General features: G+C 39.1%; 1 protein-coding gene across 4 annotated transcripts in view; it reads left to right on the forward strand.

Moving 5' to 3' along the window:
• ADCYAP1R1 (ADCYAP receptor type I) overlaps positions 1–18,242 on the forward strand; it is a 149,802-nt gene that overhangs the window by 91,399 nt on the left and 40,161 nt on the right. For all 4 annotated transcript variants that reach the window (XM_075144287.1, XM_075144288.1, XM_075144289.1 and 1 more), the window contains exons 4-7: positions 1,922–2,029; positions 15,251–15,286; positions 15,932–15,973; positions 17,755–17,858. In XM_075144287.1, the coding sequence (XP_075000388.1) occupies positions 1,922–2,029; positions 15,251–15,286; positions 15,932–15,973; positions 17,755–17,858 (290 nt within the window). The remainder of the gene's footprint in view (positions 1–1,921; positions 2,030–15,250; positions 15,287–15,931; positions 15,974–17,754; positions 17,859–18,242) is intronic.

An 18,242-nucleotide genomic window follows, 5' to 3' on the forward strand; every position in this document is an offset into this window, starting at 1 on the left:
TTCAAAGCTGAAGCTTAATCTCTGAACAGTTGTTAAAGACCTGATTCTGTCTTTAGCTTATGCAAGAAGTCATTAGATGTCAAAATCATCCTTTTGACATTCAGTTTATATTCTGCAGAGCAAAAACTGCAGTAAAGGTAGAGAATGATATTACGATGGTTCTTTACTAATGGGGGACATTTCTACTGCTAATATTTTTTTAAGAAAATGAACAACATGAAAGAGGTGAGCTTCCCTCACATATCCACAAAAGAGGCTGTAGGATGAATTATTATTATTATTATTGGTCTACCTGGACTTCAGTAAGGCCTTTGACACTGTCTCTCACAGCATTCTCCTAGAGAAGCTAGCGGCTCACGGCTCAGACAGGTACACTCTTCGCTGGGTAAAAAACTGGCTGGACGGCCGAGTCCAGAGAGTTGTGGTGAATGGAGTTAAATCCAGTTGGCGGCCGGTCACGAGCGGTGTTCCCAGGGCTCAGTTCTGGGGCCGGTCTTGTTCAATATCTTTATCAATGATCTGGACGAGGGGATCGAGTGCTCCCTCAGTAAGTTTGCAGACGACACCAAGTTGGGCAGGAGTGTTGATCTGCTCGAGGGTAGGAAGGCTCTGCAGAGGGACCTGGACAGGCTGGATCGATGGGCTGAGGCCAATGGTATGAGGTTCAACAAGGCCAAGTGCTGGGTCTTGCACTTCGGCCACAACAACCCCAGGCAACGCTACAGGCTTGGGGAAGAGTGGCTGGAAAGCTGCCCAGAGGAAAAGGACCTGGGGGTGCTGGTTGACAGCCGGCTGAACATGAGCTGGCAATGTGCCCAGGTGGCCAAGAAGGCGAACGGCATCCTGGCCTGTATCAGAAATAGTGTGGCCAGCAGGAGCAGGGAGGTGATCGTGCCCCTGTACTGGGCACTGGTGAGGCCGCACCTGGAATCCTGTGTTCAGTTTTGGGCCCCTCACGACAAGAAGGACATGGAGGTGCTGGAGCGTGTCCAGAGGAGGGCAATGAAGCTGGTGAAGGGTCTGGAGCACAAGTCTGATAGGGAGCGGCTGAGGGAACTGGGGTTGTTTAGTCTGGAGAAGAGGAGGCTGAGGGGAGACCTCATCGCGCTCTACAACTACCTGAAAGGAGGTTGTAGCAAGGTGGGTGTTGGTCTCTTCTCGCAAGTAACAAGCAATAGGACGAGAGGAAATGGCCTCAAGTTCACCAGGGGAGATTTAGATTGGACATTAGGAAAAATTTCTTTACTGAAGGAGTGGTTAAACATTGGAACAGGCTGCCAAGGGAAGTGGTGGAGTCACCATCCCTGGAGGTATTTAAAAGACGTGTAGATTTGACGTTTAGGTACATGGTTTAGTGGACATGGTAGTGTTGAGTTGACTCGATGACCTTAGAGGTCTTTTCCAACCTTAATGATTCTATGAAGCAGAATCTGTTTTTCAGTTTCTAGTCATTTCCCTGGATCAAATTCCAAAATGTGCCAATACCCAACCCTTGACAAGGATTAGAGCCAACAGAAATGTATAGTATTTAAGTCAAAGATGCCTAAAGATTTAACTCAGCAATACTGAAAGATGGTTAAATGCTACTAAAATATAGCTACATGGCAATAGATTTCATGCTCAAGGGAAATTTTGTTTCTGGTCTCTGTTAGAGTGATTTAACTGGGACTAAGAAATGTCATCTTCTGCTAGGGTAGAGTCTGGTCATTATTGTGCCATGCAACGACATATTTTGTGCTATTCCTATGAATGAAAATTACTTTATTCCAGAGAAAACTTATTAGAAAATAACACTGTTTATTATTCCAAACAAGCACATTTTTATGGATAGAAAAAAGAACCAACTATAAAGTGCAATAAGTGTGAAGAAAGGAATGGATTTCCACCACCAATGTATTTTATCCCTCCTTCTCTTCTATAGGTTGCCCAGGAATGTGGGACAATATTACATGCTGGAAACCTGCAAGTGTGGGTGAAATTGTCTTTGTCAAGTGTCCTGCACTCTTCAGATTTATCATCTCTGAAGATGGTAAAGTATTTTCTCTTTGTTCTTTGCCTCTGTCTGGTAAAGCTGCATGGCGAGCATGAGTGTAAAACCTCACTTAGATACTCAGTGTAAAGGGAAATCAAAAAATCTACAGAAGCGTGGAGTTTAAAAAAATACCGTAGAAAACCGGGATGTTTGTGTGTAGATGTGTGTGTGTGTGTGTGTGTGCAGGGGTGGGAGGGAATGTGTGAAAAAAACCTTCACAGACTATACAACATGAAAATATCACCAACTCTAATTGCTAAAGGGGATGTTCTGCTCTTGGGTCTCCACTGAAATCAATGAGATTTGAAACTGTGTTTGGGTCTTGGATAACTAATCATCACAATTCAAACTTATTTTAGAAAATAACTAAAACTCAGAGCTGAGTTCTGCTCATGTCTAAGGAGAACGTAGGTGTGAGATGACCAATGTGAGGAGCTCCCATGTTGGGAGTCCAGGGAAGAGTCAGTGGGAATTAAAGATTCGTGGAGAGATGCAGAAACTCCATCATGCCTTCTTGTGGTCTGTAGAAATGAGACATCACCATCCTCCTGCCCCTTGCAGCTGGCACCAGCAACCAAGAAAGAAAATGAAAGATCAGAAATTTGTGCTGTTTCTGCTTCCAGCATGCATTGCTGCCTAGCAGAGCTGTCCCTTGTCTTGAAAAAAAAATCAGCTAGGCTGGTGCATTTTCTCTTTTCTCTCTTTCTGCTACCACTTTAAGTTTGGATCAAAAGTCCAAGTCATTTCATGCACTCACCATGCTTGGTAAACAAATCCTATTAGATCCCAGCTTCAATCCTTACACAACCCAGCCGCTGCTCCCAAATGAGTTGCTATTAAAAGGAGAACCTACCTTAGTAGTGGTAATACTAACTATTTGACCTAGTTATTAATATTACTTAGTGCTTTTTAATTGGAAGAGTCTCTGTGCAAGCTACTGTTTACAAGATACCAAAAAACCCTTGTCCTTTCTTGATTTTTTTAACCTTTGAAATGCATGAAAATTTGCCAGGTAAAAATGAGAGTGTATGGACAGGAGGAAATAACTATTAAGCTGTTCACAACAGAGATATAGTTTGATTAGATGTTCTCTTGAGATTTCTTTTTTTTGTTGTTTTTTTTTCATGATTCGATGAAATGATCTTCCCAGGTGAATGACTGGGGGCTACGTCGTCCCATCAGTGTTAACTAACAACAAATGTTTGCTGATAATTAACACAGTTTTGTCCATCTCCTCCCAGCACCCATCTAGGCTACTGCAGATCACTTAATTAGCACTGTCCGTTGAGGCACGAGTTCATCATTTTCCCCCAGGATCCTTTTTCCCAAAGATTATTTTACCAATGAATTATTCATTTACAGTCCTGAGTGCAAAATCACCTTTTTTGCATTGCCACACACAGAACACAATTTGTGGGAGACAAGAAGTGTTTCATATATAGCTCCAGGAATGCTGAAATCCTCACCCTTAAATACATCCATCTGAACTCATCTGGACATTGAAGCAAGAGCCAGTGCTCTTGTGAAATGGAGAAGAATTTAAGGGTGATCTTTACCTCATCTAAATTTACCCATATGAAACACAAGCGTTTTCTCTATACAAGTCCTCTAGACTCCATCTGAGGTCAGTGGAGAGAGAGAGACCCACAGAAGGCAATTTATGTTATTCCAAGAGACATGAGGTGAATCGTACCTTGGAGATACCTCTCTTTATCCTGCAAGTACTAAGGGCAATTCACTTAAATTAGGCACCTAATTTTTGAATGGGGAAAGAGAAATCTGTCTTTAAATTATCAGGTATGAAAATATAATTACTACTGTACTTCTATGTGCTTTAATTATAGCAGTATAATTAAATATAATCTTTACTGCTGTAATATTGGTTCAGTATTGACTCAGTGGGTACAATGGCACTTACTGAGCCATCCACGTTTAGTGATAATAGAAAAAACAGCATATCAGCATCCAGTAGGGTTTGTATCCAGCATGGGTAAGAAAATAATCTTCCCTCTTTCAGTTTTTTTGGGGGGTTTGTTTGTTTTTTTTTTTTTTTTTACCTGATTCTCCATGACTTTGTAATCAATTTTTGTTGACTGCTTGTCGTTCAGCCTGATTGTCAAACCAATTCTGTTCAGCCTTTGTGCAGGATATACACTCAACCAAAGTTTTCACTATGCAGTTATCAGTGATGCTTGCAGCCTGCAGGCAAAATACTTTTATGTTATTTATTGTGCATCAGCAGATGGCTGATATATTCTTATCTTCTGATATAACTGCAGGAAGCCAGCTGCTCATACAGCGCCTGTCCGAATTTCTATTAGAACCCCTCCTTTTTGATGGCTTGTAATCTACACCCCCTACATACCCTTAAGCTACAGTGTGCTAACACACGGTAACATAACACAACACTTTTCTCTCTCTCCCTGCCTCTTTCGGACACAATGCTCAGAGATATCGCTAGTTTGATGCTATGGAGAGTGGTGCCATGTACATCTACAGCACAGGAAATCTCCCCCACTGCCAACCTGTCCGCACACCTCTGCCATGGACCTTTTAACTATTCTTTATTTCAAGGGATGTCTCTGATGCTTCTATTTATATCCTACACAAATATGGTGCCTTTTCCCTTTTACTAATGAAACTTCTTTTCCATGGTGCTATCATTTCTGAAGTAATTAAGGCTAGGAGGGCTCTTGAGAAACCATTTAACCCATCTCCCTCCTCAAAGACAAGGTTAGCTTAATACGATCTATTCCAGCACTTGACTAACCTGTTACCTGTTAATGGGAAAGAAACTTTTATTTTTTTAAACAAAAAGTAATATACATTTTAGAAAAATAAAAAAATATTGAAAATGAAAAGCTCTACTATAACTACAACTATGTAAAATAAAGGCCTGAAATAATATTTTTAAATTATTTGCCTAGGATTTCCAGACCTGTTTGCATACTGTACTTCACATTTGACCTGTAGCAGGGTGATAGTATGATCCTAGGGGAGGAGTAGTCAGTCCAGTGTAAACATATGTCCTGCTTGCTTTACCTCCTTACAGGATCACTAACAAAAGTGACAGCTGTTACCTCTTGTAGTGCTGGGTTTGAGGGGTTTTTGGACATCTGTTCAGTAGAAACAAAACCAAGATTCATAATTCATTAGATAAACAAATAAACATTTAATCTGGAGTAGTTTAAATCTCTACAGATCTGGCTGGATTTGCACTAGTGACTCCAAGGTGGAAATATCTACATCCATAATCACTCTCCTGGGTGAATCAGCATGAGTTTTCACTATCATTGCTGCTAATTTTAATTAGCCAAGTACGTTTGCTTCAATGAGGGTTTAATGAAAAAAGTCACATTTTATGACGGTTCCTTAAATAAAGGGTTATTAGATAACTAAAAGGTTTCTAAGACAGCTAATCACATTTTATAGATTGTTATAGTATCCTCTGGTTGCTGTTATGTTTCTAGAATATGTAACTGGGCTAGGCACTGACACTGTTATTAATAGCATATTCATTCTTAATACAGCAAAATTTTTATATGACCATAAATCATTTTTACAAACAATAGCAATAAATTTAAATTATACTTTTAAAAAGTTTGTTTTACAAAACACTGAATCACCTGTAGGTACAGCTGCTTGTATAACAACAGGCAAACTATATAACATGTTAATCTTCAAGAAGGGGTAGGAGTTATGTCACTTGGCTTTGGATATCTAAAAGTTATATGTGTAAGTCTGAACTGATCACATGGATTTCTGGTTCAGTAAATGGAAAGCAATGGGTACTTGTAGATGTTTCCTCTGACCTATCTCAAATGCTTATCTTGAAATGAATGAGGTCACTGGAGGGGGCTGTTTGTTTTATGAATTTCAGAAAGGAATTTGGCTGCCTTGACTTGGATGTCTCATTTCCATATGCAGTAAAATGAAAAAAAAAAAAAAAAAACACCAAAACCAAACCCACTACAAAATAAAAATTAACCAACTAAACTGTCATCTAGAGAGATGCTTTGTTGAAAAAATTATCTATGGATTTAGCTAAAAATTTAGCTAAACAGTTGTTGCTGTTTTTAATTTGAAAATATACTCTGCTCTAACCTTCACTGCAATTGAACTGAGGAGTAACATTTGAACTGCTGTCAACGTCATACAGAAAGCTTAATGTTAAATACCATGTTGTGCGGTTGGTGACCCCTCCTTGTAAAATTTCATTTCACCTCTTCGCTCCTCCAAAATCACCAGAATTTTTCATTTCCTTTCAGATGCAGACTGTGAACAAAAAGATCGTTCTCAAAATGTCTCCACATGAAAAAAACATATTAGCTCCCGAGTCTTTTCTAATCTAGTAGGTTAAGGATTTACAGTGGCTTTCCTTCTAGAGGGTTCCTAAATATTAATTTCTTTTCCTCTTCAACATTCATTTCTTTGACTGATATCCATCAATTCACAACTTTCACTGGGAACTATAACTTCCATTATGTCGCTGTTGTATATTATTCTTTCTGCAGTGCCTTCCCACTACCACCTTCAGAGACAACCACTCTAGAACAGAATATATTTAAAGTATTCTAAGGTATCTTTGCAAAGGAAGCAAAAAAGAAAAATGTGTCAAGCTGTGATGTTGCATTTCATTATGACATAACAAGACCTAGAGATGGCCTCAACATAGTGATCTGCACTCCCAGCTGGAAAATTTTCTCTGTTTTGTTGTTTTTCCCTTTTTTTTCCAGACAGAGGTGATACTGCCTGGTAGTGGAAATCTACAGAAGCCAAGCCTGTGCTTTTCTTTCTTTGCCTTGCACAGCTGAGATGTGCTGGAACCTATAAAGCCACATTACTCAAATGGACCATTGAAAGAAACCCAATAGCCAGATCAGAAATGAGCATATTTTTAGATCTTTGATTTGCATAACAACTAATACAAATTATAATAGGCAGTTTCTGAGCATTGCCATATGCTCCACATTGAGAAAATTCTTTCATTCACAAATCCAAATAATAAGTATGATTAGCTCTTACTGAATCTTCCAGTAATTCAGAGTGTTTATCTAGTGCTCAGTCTAGGACACTGCCTGCTACACCCAAAAGAGCATTACTACAAAGCATGGTTTACTATGTAAGACAGAGAAAATATACCAATTTTTACCAAAGACATAAAACACATCTTATGTTGATACCAGGATTAAGGGGTCCTAACTAAAATCCAGTAGAATAAAGAATGTATCCAGGTATTATAGAGTTTAAGAGGGAATTATATCCTATGCTCACATTTTTGAACAGAAGTGTTTGGCTTGCTGCTACCCTGGAAGTTATAGGATGTCAGTGCTCAGCCAACAAGGTTTATTGTCCCTGAGAATGAGAAATTGGAAATAGTCTATTACTGATCCCATTAAAAACACTGGGAGACACTCAAGTACTTTGTCATAAGAACACCAAGCCTATTCTGCACTAAAGATGTCATAGGTGGACAATGGGATTTACGAATGCAGGGTTAATTGGATTTGGGAAGCCATCTGTGGCTTTTTTCTCCTCTCTGAGTTTAGATGTTATCCTTAATCAAAGAAAATAAGATGACAAGAGAAGAGTTGATGAGAGGGGAAATGATACTACATGTTTATATGTGGAAAGCCCTTCTGTGTCACTTCTGGGGAAATAGTCCTGGTAAAGTCTTTAAGTGCTGACTACGTACCATTGTGAAAATGGTACATAACTCCCAAACCGGGTGAAAAGATATTTGCAAGTTACAGTTTCTATTAGTTTGGGTTACATATTGATATTTTTTGATATAGACAGAAAGAAAAGTTGACTGTTAAAGATCAAGGGCCTTCTAAACAACAAAATGTATCTGGAAGATTATGCACTTATTTTCTACTGAAGTAGAAGATGCAGGTTTTCTTTGCTGCTAGCTGAAATTAAGGTCAGCGTTGCAGCAGACTGAAATTGGAAATTGCATTTGCCTGTCAAATAGGCAAGGCAAAAGGTCAATGCAAAGGTCTAGATTTCTACTCGAGTATATCTCAGCCCAGGTGTGTATTCCAATATCCTGCATGAAAACCAAGGGAAGAAAAACACCGGAACCAAGTAGTAATCTCTGAAAAACAGACATGAGCCACCCCATAGCATTTTCATCATGGGAATAATAATGAGGCATCAGAGCTTAATTAGTCTTTGAAGCAACCAGGACTCTGTGCATACCTTAGTTTCATCCTTCACTTTATATAAAATCCTATGTAGCATTCAGAAGCAAGTTCAATGCAAAGGTATCTGGTTTTTTATATATACCAGCTAAAGGTTTTGGACAGCTTTCAAAGCTGTCTGCAGACTGCATATGTGTTATTGTTGCTTAGTGTTCAGCAAGTCCTAGAAAGAATTGTGACATAAAGAATGGATACAAAAGACCTACCAGGTGTTGATGTTAAAAATAATAAGTCTTGCCAATAACCAAGATAGATAATAGTGCTTACTAGATAACAAGTCCTTTCCTGCTGGTTTTCATCCCTGGGCTTTCCACAGGCAGTAAAGCCATGGGATTACTTCAGCTTTTCTAAAGCGAGGAGGACAAGCTATAATTAAGCCTGCCTCCTCGGTCACAGCATCGCAAAGTCTATCTGCAATGCAGAGGGAAATGGGAGGAAAATATTGCCATCAAAGAATAGTAACAGTATCTGCATTTCCAATCAAGTAGTTAAGGCCTCATAAATGTTTTTTACAGGAAAAGGACATTTTATGGTCTTTCCCACCAAATTATGAGGACATAAGACTCTGTGCCTCTGATATTCAAACATACCACATGACCAAGAGTATTTCAGCTAAATATCAAGTCCTTGGCCCTTTGCAAGATGACATCCTGCAGTGGCCAGGGCAAAGCTATAATGCGGCTCAAGACCTTTGTCAGTATGATCTGAAAGTTAATTTGGCCTTGGAAAATAAAAAAAATCATGCTCCTCTGGGAAACATGCAAGGGTGGAACATGCTGAGAGCTGCTGAGTAGTTCGGAGAACACTTGGACAACAAAAGGTAATACATTGAAGTATCACTGTAGGTGCAACACGGGCAGATGCTTCAACCTTTACTAGCAGTCTTTGCTTTATTCTTGTTTCTCCTCTTGACTCAAATAACTGAGAAAGGAGTCCCAGTTAATTGCAAGATTTTAGGTGTGGTGGGCCCACATTAATTCTTGCCTTTAAGCAAGTGGTTTAATATGCTTTCTTCTCTGGGTCTTATTTCATAATTGATACTCTCCATTGGACAACGTTTCTTATTTTCTGTGTTTCTTGCTTGAAAAACATTTGCTTTTCTCTGAAATATGACCCCTGCCCTTCGGAGCTAGAAGACCCTTCAACAGTATTTGTGTTGATCTTTCACTCTGATGGATGCTCCCGTGACAGCCAGCCTCATAGGAAAGATACACATAATGTTTAGATGATGCCTAGCAGTTGCTATGGTGACCTCAGTCCACTGCTAGTTTCATAGCCTTTGATAGGAAAGAGGAAGAAAAGAAGAAAGTCATAATTTCCCTTACATACTATTTATCTTATCTGTACATCTGTCCTGCCGCAGTCAGCCCTATGTACTATGGCCGTTATGTTCTCCATATGGGCCCTCACTGGTATTCTCCCCTGATCTCCAGGCATGATTCACTGGGTCTTCTTGTCTCTATGTCATGAAACCATGTGCCCTGAAATTAGTATGGGGTACAGGAAGAAAGGACTTGTATATCAGTTCCATCACTGCCTTTGCTGCAATGTTTTGTACAACCACTGGGTAACAAAGAAGTTGCAGAAGCTAGTTCATCTCATCCTGTGGTAGATGTTTAAAACAAATCACCCTCTGGAAGTGCCAGTCTCTTTGCCCTTTATGGGAGCAGACTTAAAAACTAGATGAACTTATCTTCGGGTGGGGAAATTGAATGGGATGAATTTGTCCCACAGGATCAGTTCCTCAGATGTCCTTGGGCACCAGTTCTTATTCAAACATACAAATATGAACCAGGTTTCCTAATCTTACCCTTAATTTTCCTCTGCCTCAGTTTTCTTGTTTTCTAAATACAGTGAACAATACCACTTAATTTTGTACTGTCTCCATGCGAGCACTATGTTCACAAATCCCTTTGACAAGGCAAACGACAATATACAATAAATGCCAAGCGACTAAAGACTTTCAATCTACAGTTTAAAGTATTGTCTATGGGGCATGAGGCTGGAGAGAGCAAAACTCCTGGAAATAGTGGAGGAAAGCACTTAGAATAGGGAAAGGCGTGGGAACCTGTAAGACCATGTGCTCTGTAATCTTACCTGGCTGCCACTTTCTACAGACTCTGTTAATGAGATTGTAAAGACCTAGCAGCTCATTCTGGATCAGTTTCCCCCCCCCAAAAAAAGATCCATAGTGAAGGAACCGGGATGGTTGGATAGCGTGCATGTGGGATCGTGTGTGCCCAGGTACGGCCTGGGCAGAGGGCATTAGAAGCAGCAGGCAGAGTGTGCAAGCGGTATCTGTGTGGGGAGCTCAGAAAGCCCCAGAAAAGCTGCTAAGTAGACTGCTGTTCCCGACTGCGGCTTTGCCAGCCGGCCGAACAGATTGCTGGTGCATAAGAGCAGCATGCAGCAATAGGGAAGGGAGAGAAAAAGGCACAGTGTCATAGATGCTGTGGAGTCGGGCGTGTGAGCTCGCTGATTTATTTCTTATTTATAAATTAAATGTTAAGCTTCTAATCAGTGCTATATAAAACAGGAAAAAAATTGAATTCCTGCCTAACCAGCTCATTATCCACATAGCTGGACAGCACGATAACAAGTGATTGTAGGAAATGTTTTCCATAACCTCTCTCTGCCCCAGTCTCTGCACTTTCTCAAGGGACAGAATTAACACGCGATAAAACCAGTGAGAGCTTTGCACATTGATCTCAATGCTGTCAAAATCCAACCTTTTGGAGGCTTACCCATGGGGACCAGTCTTCCCATAGTACTGAGATGGGAACAACAGGAATAAGGGAAAAATGTGGGGAAGCCATTTCAGGACAGAATAGTTTTGGAAGCCTTTCATTCCCTGGCCTGCCACTAATAATGGACAAATGCTGGAACAAAAGGGTTAAATGCAAGTTGTGCTCAGATAAACAAATCTATGGGAGATAAAGCAGTTGCCATGCCAGCTGACACCGAAAGCAGCCAGCACAAATTTGGCACGAAGGAGACGATCTAAAAGGCTGCACTGAGCTCCGAGGCTCATCGTACGCAGGCTGTTTCTTGGCCTTAGCTTTGCCAGTCCTGTTCACTTTAAATCAGAAGCAACAATTGCTTGCATCAAATTTCTCATCCGTTGGAGGATAGTGAGGAGGCAGTTATGCTTTCTGGGGCTCAGCACATGAAAACCAAGGAAGAAAGTCTGATAAATGTGCAAGAACAGGGCATGAAAGATCTGGGTCTCTGCCACTAACTATGGGTAGCCATTGACAAGTCCTTTGACCTTTTTTTTCCTTCTCTTTCACCTCTTCATGTAGAAAATAGAAATAAGCAATATTTTCTGTGTTTGGTTTCTCTGTTTGATCTTTGGAACTGACAATTCAGTGTTCTGATGGATCTTCTCTAGGGTCTCTAAGTAGTACTGCAAACAACATCTAATTAATAATGACAGTTAAAGCACTAATGGAAGATTTGCTTCCCAAAGAGTGACACTTACCCATTCAGTCTGGTCAAATAGTGAATAACACTATCTGTCAACATACTGGATAAACCACCCCTTATCAAAAATAACATTAGCTTCCTCAGGAGTTTATTGACTAATGTAAATAGTTATTGATTTAAAAAATGGTGTTCTAAGACACTGTTTAATAGCTGCTGTTGGGTCCACCTTCCTGTAGTTTGGGCGGTGCTGTTATTTAACTACATGTGAGGAGCGCAGATGTCAATGTAAATCATAATTGTAATCCTTGAATTAAAATCCTGAAAAATAGGTTTCCAGTCAAAATGCAGATGAAAAGCATATTTTATTTATTCTTAATTTCTGGGAGAGTAATGTGTTTTACCTAACCTGTTGCATAATCATCTTGACAGGCTTTCTCTGCTTCATCAGTGAACTCTGATGCACCAATTTCTCATTGTTTATGTCCTAAGTGTAAGGCAACGAGAGGACTCGTGTGAAAGCCCGTGCAGTGAAGTGCACTACAATTTTGCCCATTACATCATTGACACCAGAGTAAATTTGCTGAAGTCTCTCTAGAGTCAGAAAGGCACTCAGGTGAAAAAAAAAACCACAAAAATACAGTTTCAGGGTAATAGTCTGAAAAATGAGAGGGACTGCCCTATGTCTGGACTTCCTACAACCCCAGTTCAAATGCAAGCTCAGGCCTTGTCCCTATATATGTAGACATGTTAAATGTTAAGCACAGAAATAATCCAAATGAACTCCATCACACTCTCATACATGTGAGCAAACATAGCCATTGGCACAGTTATCTGTCACGTAAACATCCATGTTCTGGTGCAGGGTACATAAACATGGTGTCAGGGAGAAGGGCAGCAGCAGCACATTGGAATTTAAAGGCAGATGGTGGCTGTATGTTGCCTCATTGTGTGCTTATATATATACATATGCATACACACACAAATATAATTGTATATGTGTGTATGTCATCCCAACAGTCATTAGACGAACTTTGACTTTTAGTGTAATTCAGGGCATAATGTTCAGTGTAAATCTAATTGTCTTTCCAGCAGCTTAACTTATTAGTAAAAATTAGGTTGATGGATCAAGTCTAAAAGCCTGTATAGTAAAAGGTTGTGCTGGAACTTTCTTCAGTACATTAGCAAGGACTCAGATGTAGAAAAATATGTTAATCAAAGGCAATTTTGCTCCTACAGCAATCAGAAAATTAACATTGTCAAAAATGTGAATCCCTTCATAATGTCCAAACACAGTTAATATGCAATAATAATTTGGGTATATAAAAAAAATTAATATAAAAAGCCTCTTCATTTTACAAACCTGCATTAATATGTTTTAACTGTTATTACTGATGTCATGAAATTCAAAGTTAACTAAAATCTAATATTATAACATCAGTGTGACCAACTACAACCCATATTTAGAGTGAAATAATGGTAATTTTTATTTCTTCCTTTTTAGATTATAGGAATAAAATAGCTAAATTTAAAACATTTAAATTAAAAAAAAAAAAAAAATCTGATCAATCTGTGTAACGTGCTAGGATGCCAGGAACATCAGGCTTCAATCTACTTAATATTGACCTAGTCTTCCTCCAACAAGGGTTCTGGAAAGTTTGTAATATCACATTTCACGATTTAAGCCACACTGTACAACTGATAAACTAAAACTGGATTTTTATGAGTCAAAAAGTTTTTTGGAAGTTTTTTGCAGCTTACTCTTACACTGCTTCTGTGGGTCAGGCTATTGAGTGAGGTACCCTCATGTAAGGAACCAGTTCCATTATGAGCTACTGATTTGAGTGGCAGCAGGCTATGAAAGACACTATGAAAGACAGTGATCCAGGAACAGCGGCTTGCTCTTTAATCCTCTGCCTAATAAAACCACAGGTAAAAATTCCCACAGGATATCCTAAAGTTGGTATTCTGAATTCAGATTTTAGCAACATAGGCATCTATATCTGAGCTATACGACTGTTAGTACACCTGGGTTTTGGTAGGCTCAGAAGGGAAACAGGTCTGTCCAAAATATTCTGCAGAGGCATCCCTGTTATTCTGCCAAGAATCTGGAGCACAGCCATAGCGCTTCTGCAGCATCTGGTAATTCAGTCTGATGCAGCAGGTTGAACGATCTTCGCTGGAAAATGTTTGCTCAGAGCATTGGTGATTTCTCTTCAGAATTAGTGCACCTACCCAATATTTGCAAACATCCAAGAATTCTCAAATGTGAAATCTTGAAAGCAGCTGGAGTTGGGTAGAGAAGCCAGGAGACCAAGGGTGTTCTTATCGTGGCTTTCAGGATTAACCCTCCAGGGTAACTGGTGGGTTGAATGTGTAGGTTTGATGTTGAATACACCCATTCAAAGACACAGTACAGCCTACCTGATGCTTCAGCTTAGTTTTCTAGACTCCTTCCATCATCTTCACACTAAATCCTCTGTTTTCTGTCTTAGAAGATCAAAAAGCACATCTGATTTATTTTAGAGGAGAGAGAGAAATCAATGAATTTAAAACTATTACATTATAAGGAATTTGAAAAAGTATAAAACATAAAATGCATTTTATGCTGTGCTAAAAAGACTCTTTACTATTTTGTTTCCTTAGATGCTGTCTTTCTCCCTTCCCATAGGATCAAAATCAGTCTTTGTCTGGATTTCACTTTTAGTAAAAACTGTCTCATACAAATTGGTGAATGGCTTTTCCAATCCCTAGTTAAGATTTGACCCTAGTTAAGATTTTAAGTTCAGGGTTAAAGAAGAACAACCTGAAGCCCTGTGGTTACTCCAAGGGATACAGAACTAAGCTAATCTAAACATTTAACCTGCCATAGCGGTCAATGAAACGTTGGAAACATTTTTTCACTGGTGGGTGGGCTATTTGCAGACAGCTTTGTCAGGCTCCTCTCAGTCTCTCCGTGCGTGATGCAGTAGCACCACTCGGTGGCTTAAGGCAGCTCCTCTTTGTGCATCCCCCAACACTGAGCTTGAGCCAAAATCCACTGAGGATTCGGGAAAGTCTGACTTCAGTGCAATTCGGGTTAAGTATTTAGTAGGACGAGTGGGAGATTGGTTTGAGATAATCCCAACATCTTCTTTTGGACGGACAAAAGAAAGGAAAAGGAAAATTTTTCATGCAAACCCAAACTTTTATAACTTCCCATTGTAACATTTTGTATTTTTAGTATACAAATCAGCATGGATTTTGGCACAATATTTTGGAAATATGTGGGTCTTTCTTATTTCAGAACCCTCCAAAAAAAAACAAGAAAAAAAGGGAAAAAACAACCCACCAAAAAGCTCCCTCATTTCTTTTTCATATCCTTCCTAGAGTTTGAGAAAACTCCATGATAACCAGAGATTTAACAATACAATGCAACCAACCATCTTCTGAAAAGCACTTTCCACCCATAATATACAGTACTGATCTTGAAAAAAAGATTTAAACAAAATTTTCTTGCAGTTCTTCTCTGGACACTGCTACATCTACTGCTTTTATGGGAAGCAAGCTATTATCAAGATCAAATTAATTATTTTTATTCTTCTAATTTCAGGTTGGGAAGTAGATAACTTGGGGCAAACCCATGCAGGTAAGAACCAGTTGCATTCACTACCTCCTATGTACCTCTGTTCTCAAAAATTATATGTAGAGCACTTGATAATATCAGATTATTGAAAAGTTGTTTGTGTATTAACAATTACAATAATGCATACATGTAGTTCGTTGTAACACTGTGATAAAAGTGAAAGTACAAATCTGATAAGTTTCTAGAAATCAATATGATCTAACCTAAAACCACAAAATTAAACTGTCTTACTTAAAACCAATTAATTATTGCTTTTTGTCATTGATGGATGGAGATAATTTTTCATTAATTCTGTGACCATACTTAAATATCTATGGATTATAAATGTAAATTCCTAAAGATATAATAACTAACTTTTATATTTTTACAATAAAATTGGTCATAATTTGATTGTATGTGGTTTTAGCTATGTGCTCGCTGCTTGCAGTAGCAACGTTTTAATTTTATAGGTTCAGCTTTGATTTAAACTCACAAGTAAAACTGTGTTTACTTTCTGAAAAGACAGAATCAAGTATTTATTGCATTTGGGCCTGATCCAAGCAAATAAAAATGAAATGGATTCTATTCACTGATTTCCACAGAGACCAGTTTGGGTCCTAATAGAAAACACAATCTAAACAATTTCATACCAAATTTCCACTTTTATAGGTGATTATGACCTGCTGGAAAGCACAGCCCAGTCTCCCCTAGGTAAGAAACAGAACCATGGAATGTTTCTCTTTTTATTTTAACTGTTAAAAAGGAAGCTCGAGCTTTTTCTCCTGCCATTTAGGTATTATTTTCTAATCAGTTTTAAACACGTTTTCTGGTGCATTACTTTTAGCAGTATTACGAAAATTTATTCCTCCACTATTGAGCCTTGCAATCTAGCAAGTATGTTGTTATAAATAATATCTACCTGCTTAACAGTAATTACTAAATGGTGTTAAGGAAAGTCAACACCATGATTCAGTGCTTATTTTCCATAGGAAAATGGGGATGAATGTGCAAGAGTAATTTACCAAAATTTGCCAAGTAATGCAATGTTCTTAAATGAATGCTGTGATTAAATAGATATATTCTGCCGCATGGATGACAAACAGATTCTCTAAAAATAAGGTCACTGCTGGTGTTATGAGCCACTTGAATAAACTGCTTTAAGAATGCGAAGCAGCACAACCTTAATAAAAAAAAACCCAACAACTTGGAAATTTCCATCAATTTTGGTAAAGGTACAACTTAAACTTTAAAAACTGTAATAGTTTGATAAATGGAAACTGTTCTATTGTGTTGGAGAGGAATAAGTGCAGCCAGCAGCCCAGCTCTAATTTTTCAACCAGGTCACTGAGCTCTGGCAAGAGTAATGGTGCTTAAAAAGAGCACCATGGGGGCCATCCCACCGTAGGCAGCCTCAGTAACAAAGTGAGTGTCAGGACACACCTTCCTCTCTTACCCCCAGCTCTTGTTTCCCAATAAAGTTTTAAGCCCTTTGATTGTGCCAGTGAAAGCCATTTAGGAAGTAGTCCTTATATATGAGATTAACCAAACAATTAGGGTAAAAAAGAGAGAAAAAGAGGTTTTCTCTGAGCCAGTTTTGAGCGTCCTTGCAAACATTTGCTTTAGAGTAAGGTTATAAACTGGGACTGGAACAAATAACAGGCAGAGGAATGTGAGAAGCTCTGAAACAGGTTTGAAATTGTCAACTGAAGCCACACTGGGCATCTGGAGGTGTAAATGAACATATTGCTAAGAAGACAGAGACAGGGAAGAGTTTCCCGTTCCATCTTTCCTTTGTTTTCCTGCAGACCCTTCTCACAAAGTCACTCTCAGATCAGAGCCTAGGAAATCTAGAGCCTTGAAGATAAATGAGTGGGATATGTGTTATTTGACTAGGAGAAAAATCCAGTTGCCTCACCATGGACATATAATGGTTATTTTACATACAGTACAGTATTCTGCCTGGCTTCCAGCAGCTGTTCCAAGAACTCATGTTAGCCTTGTGTTAGCCTTGTGCCAGTCCCATGCAGATACCTCAGATATAGATCGTAAATAGCACAAACTGACTACCTATATTTAATCACTGGACTTAACCTTTAACCACCTGAAGTGTAGATGTCTACTTCAAATCTGTATTCCCTAGATGCCTTTCAGAGTCAATGGAGAGAACTGGATATTTAGCTGACCCCTGGTTTAGGAACCCACTTGGGAATGAGATCTGTGATGGCCTGGAGGCACTGGCTATATTGGTTAAATCTTTCTCGCTCTCTGGTGACCAGCTGTAGTAGTAGACATACATAGGTGCCTATGTAGAATTGGGTCATTAAAGATGTCATTAAACTTTCAAGATGCCATTAAAGTCTTCTATGGATAGCCAGATAAATAGTACCTCCAGTGGTACTGTGGGGTTTTCTTTGGTCATGTACCAAGGGGTGGGAGGGTATGTCCTGGCGTTTGCTTCAGCAATGTTACATTCCCAACTGTACTTGACATAGGGGACATCAGCAGAAATTGCACTGAAGATGGTTGGTCTGAACCTTTTCCTCATTATTATGATGCCTGCGGCTTTGATGAAAATGAAACAGAGTCCGATAACCAGGTGGGAATTAATCTTATAATTAAAAACAAATGAAGGGGGGAAGCAGCAGGCTGCTTTCTGTCCAGCCTCTGGTCATGTTCTGATTTGACAGTGATTAGAATGAAACAACCAGATATTTATGGGCATAAAAATGTGAGAAGCAAGATTTAAATCCTTCCTAGCCCTGTACTGAATATTTCCAGAATATGAGTGTTTGCTGTTGATTCAGCTGATTCCTTCTAGAAGAATGGGTTAGCCCCCAGTTCTTCCCCTATTGACTAAAGAATCCCTTACCCAACTCATTTTTTTCTACAGATACATGCACAGTGGTCAAAGAAATATAGACAACCTTTGCTAGCTCACTGACAAATAAGTTTCACAGTATGTAGACCCAAGGGTACACCA

This window comes from Calonectris borealis, chromosome 2 (assembly GCF_964195595.1).
Source record: "Calonectris borealis chromosome 2, bCalBor7.hap1.2, whole genome shotgun sequence".
Taxonomy (NCBI): domain Eukaryota; kingdom Metazoa; phylum Chordata; class Aves; order Procellariiformes; family Procellariidae; genus Calonectris; species Calonectris borealis.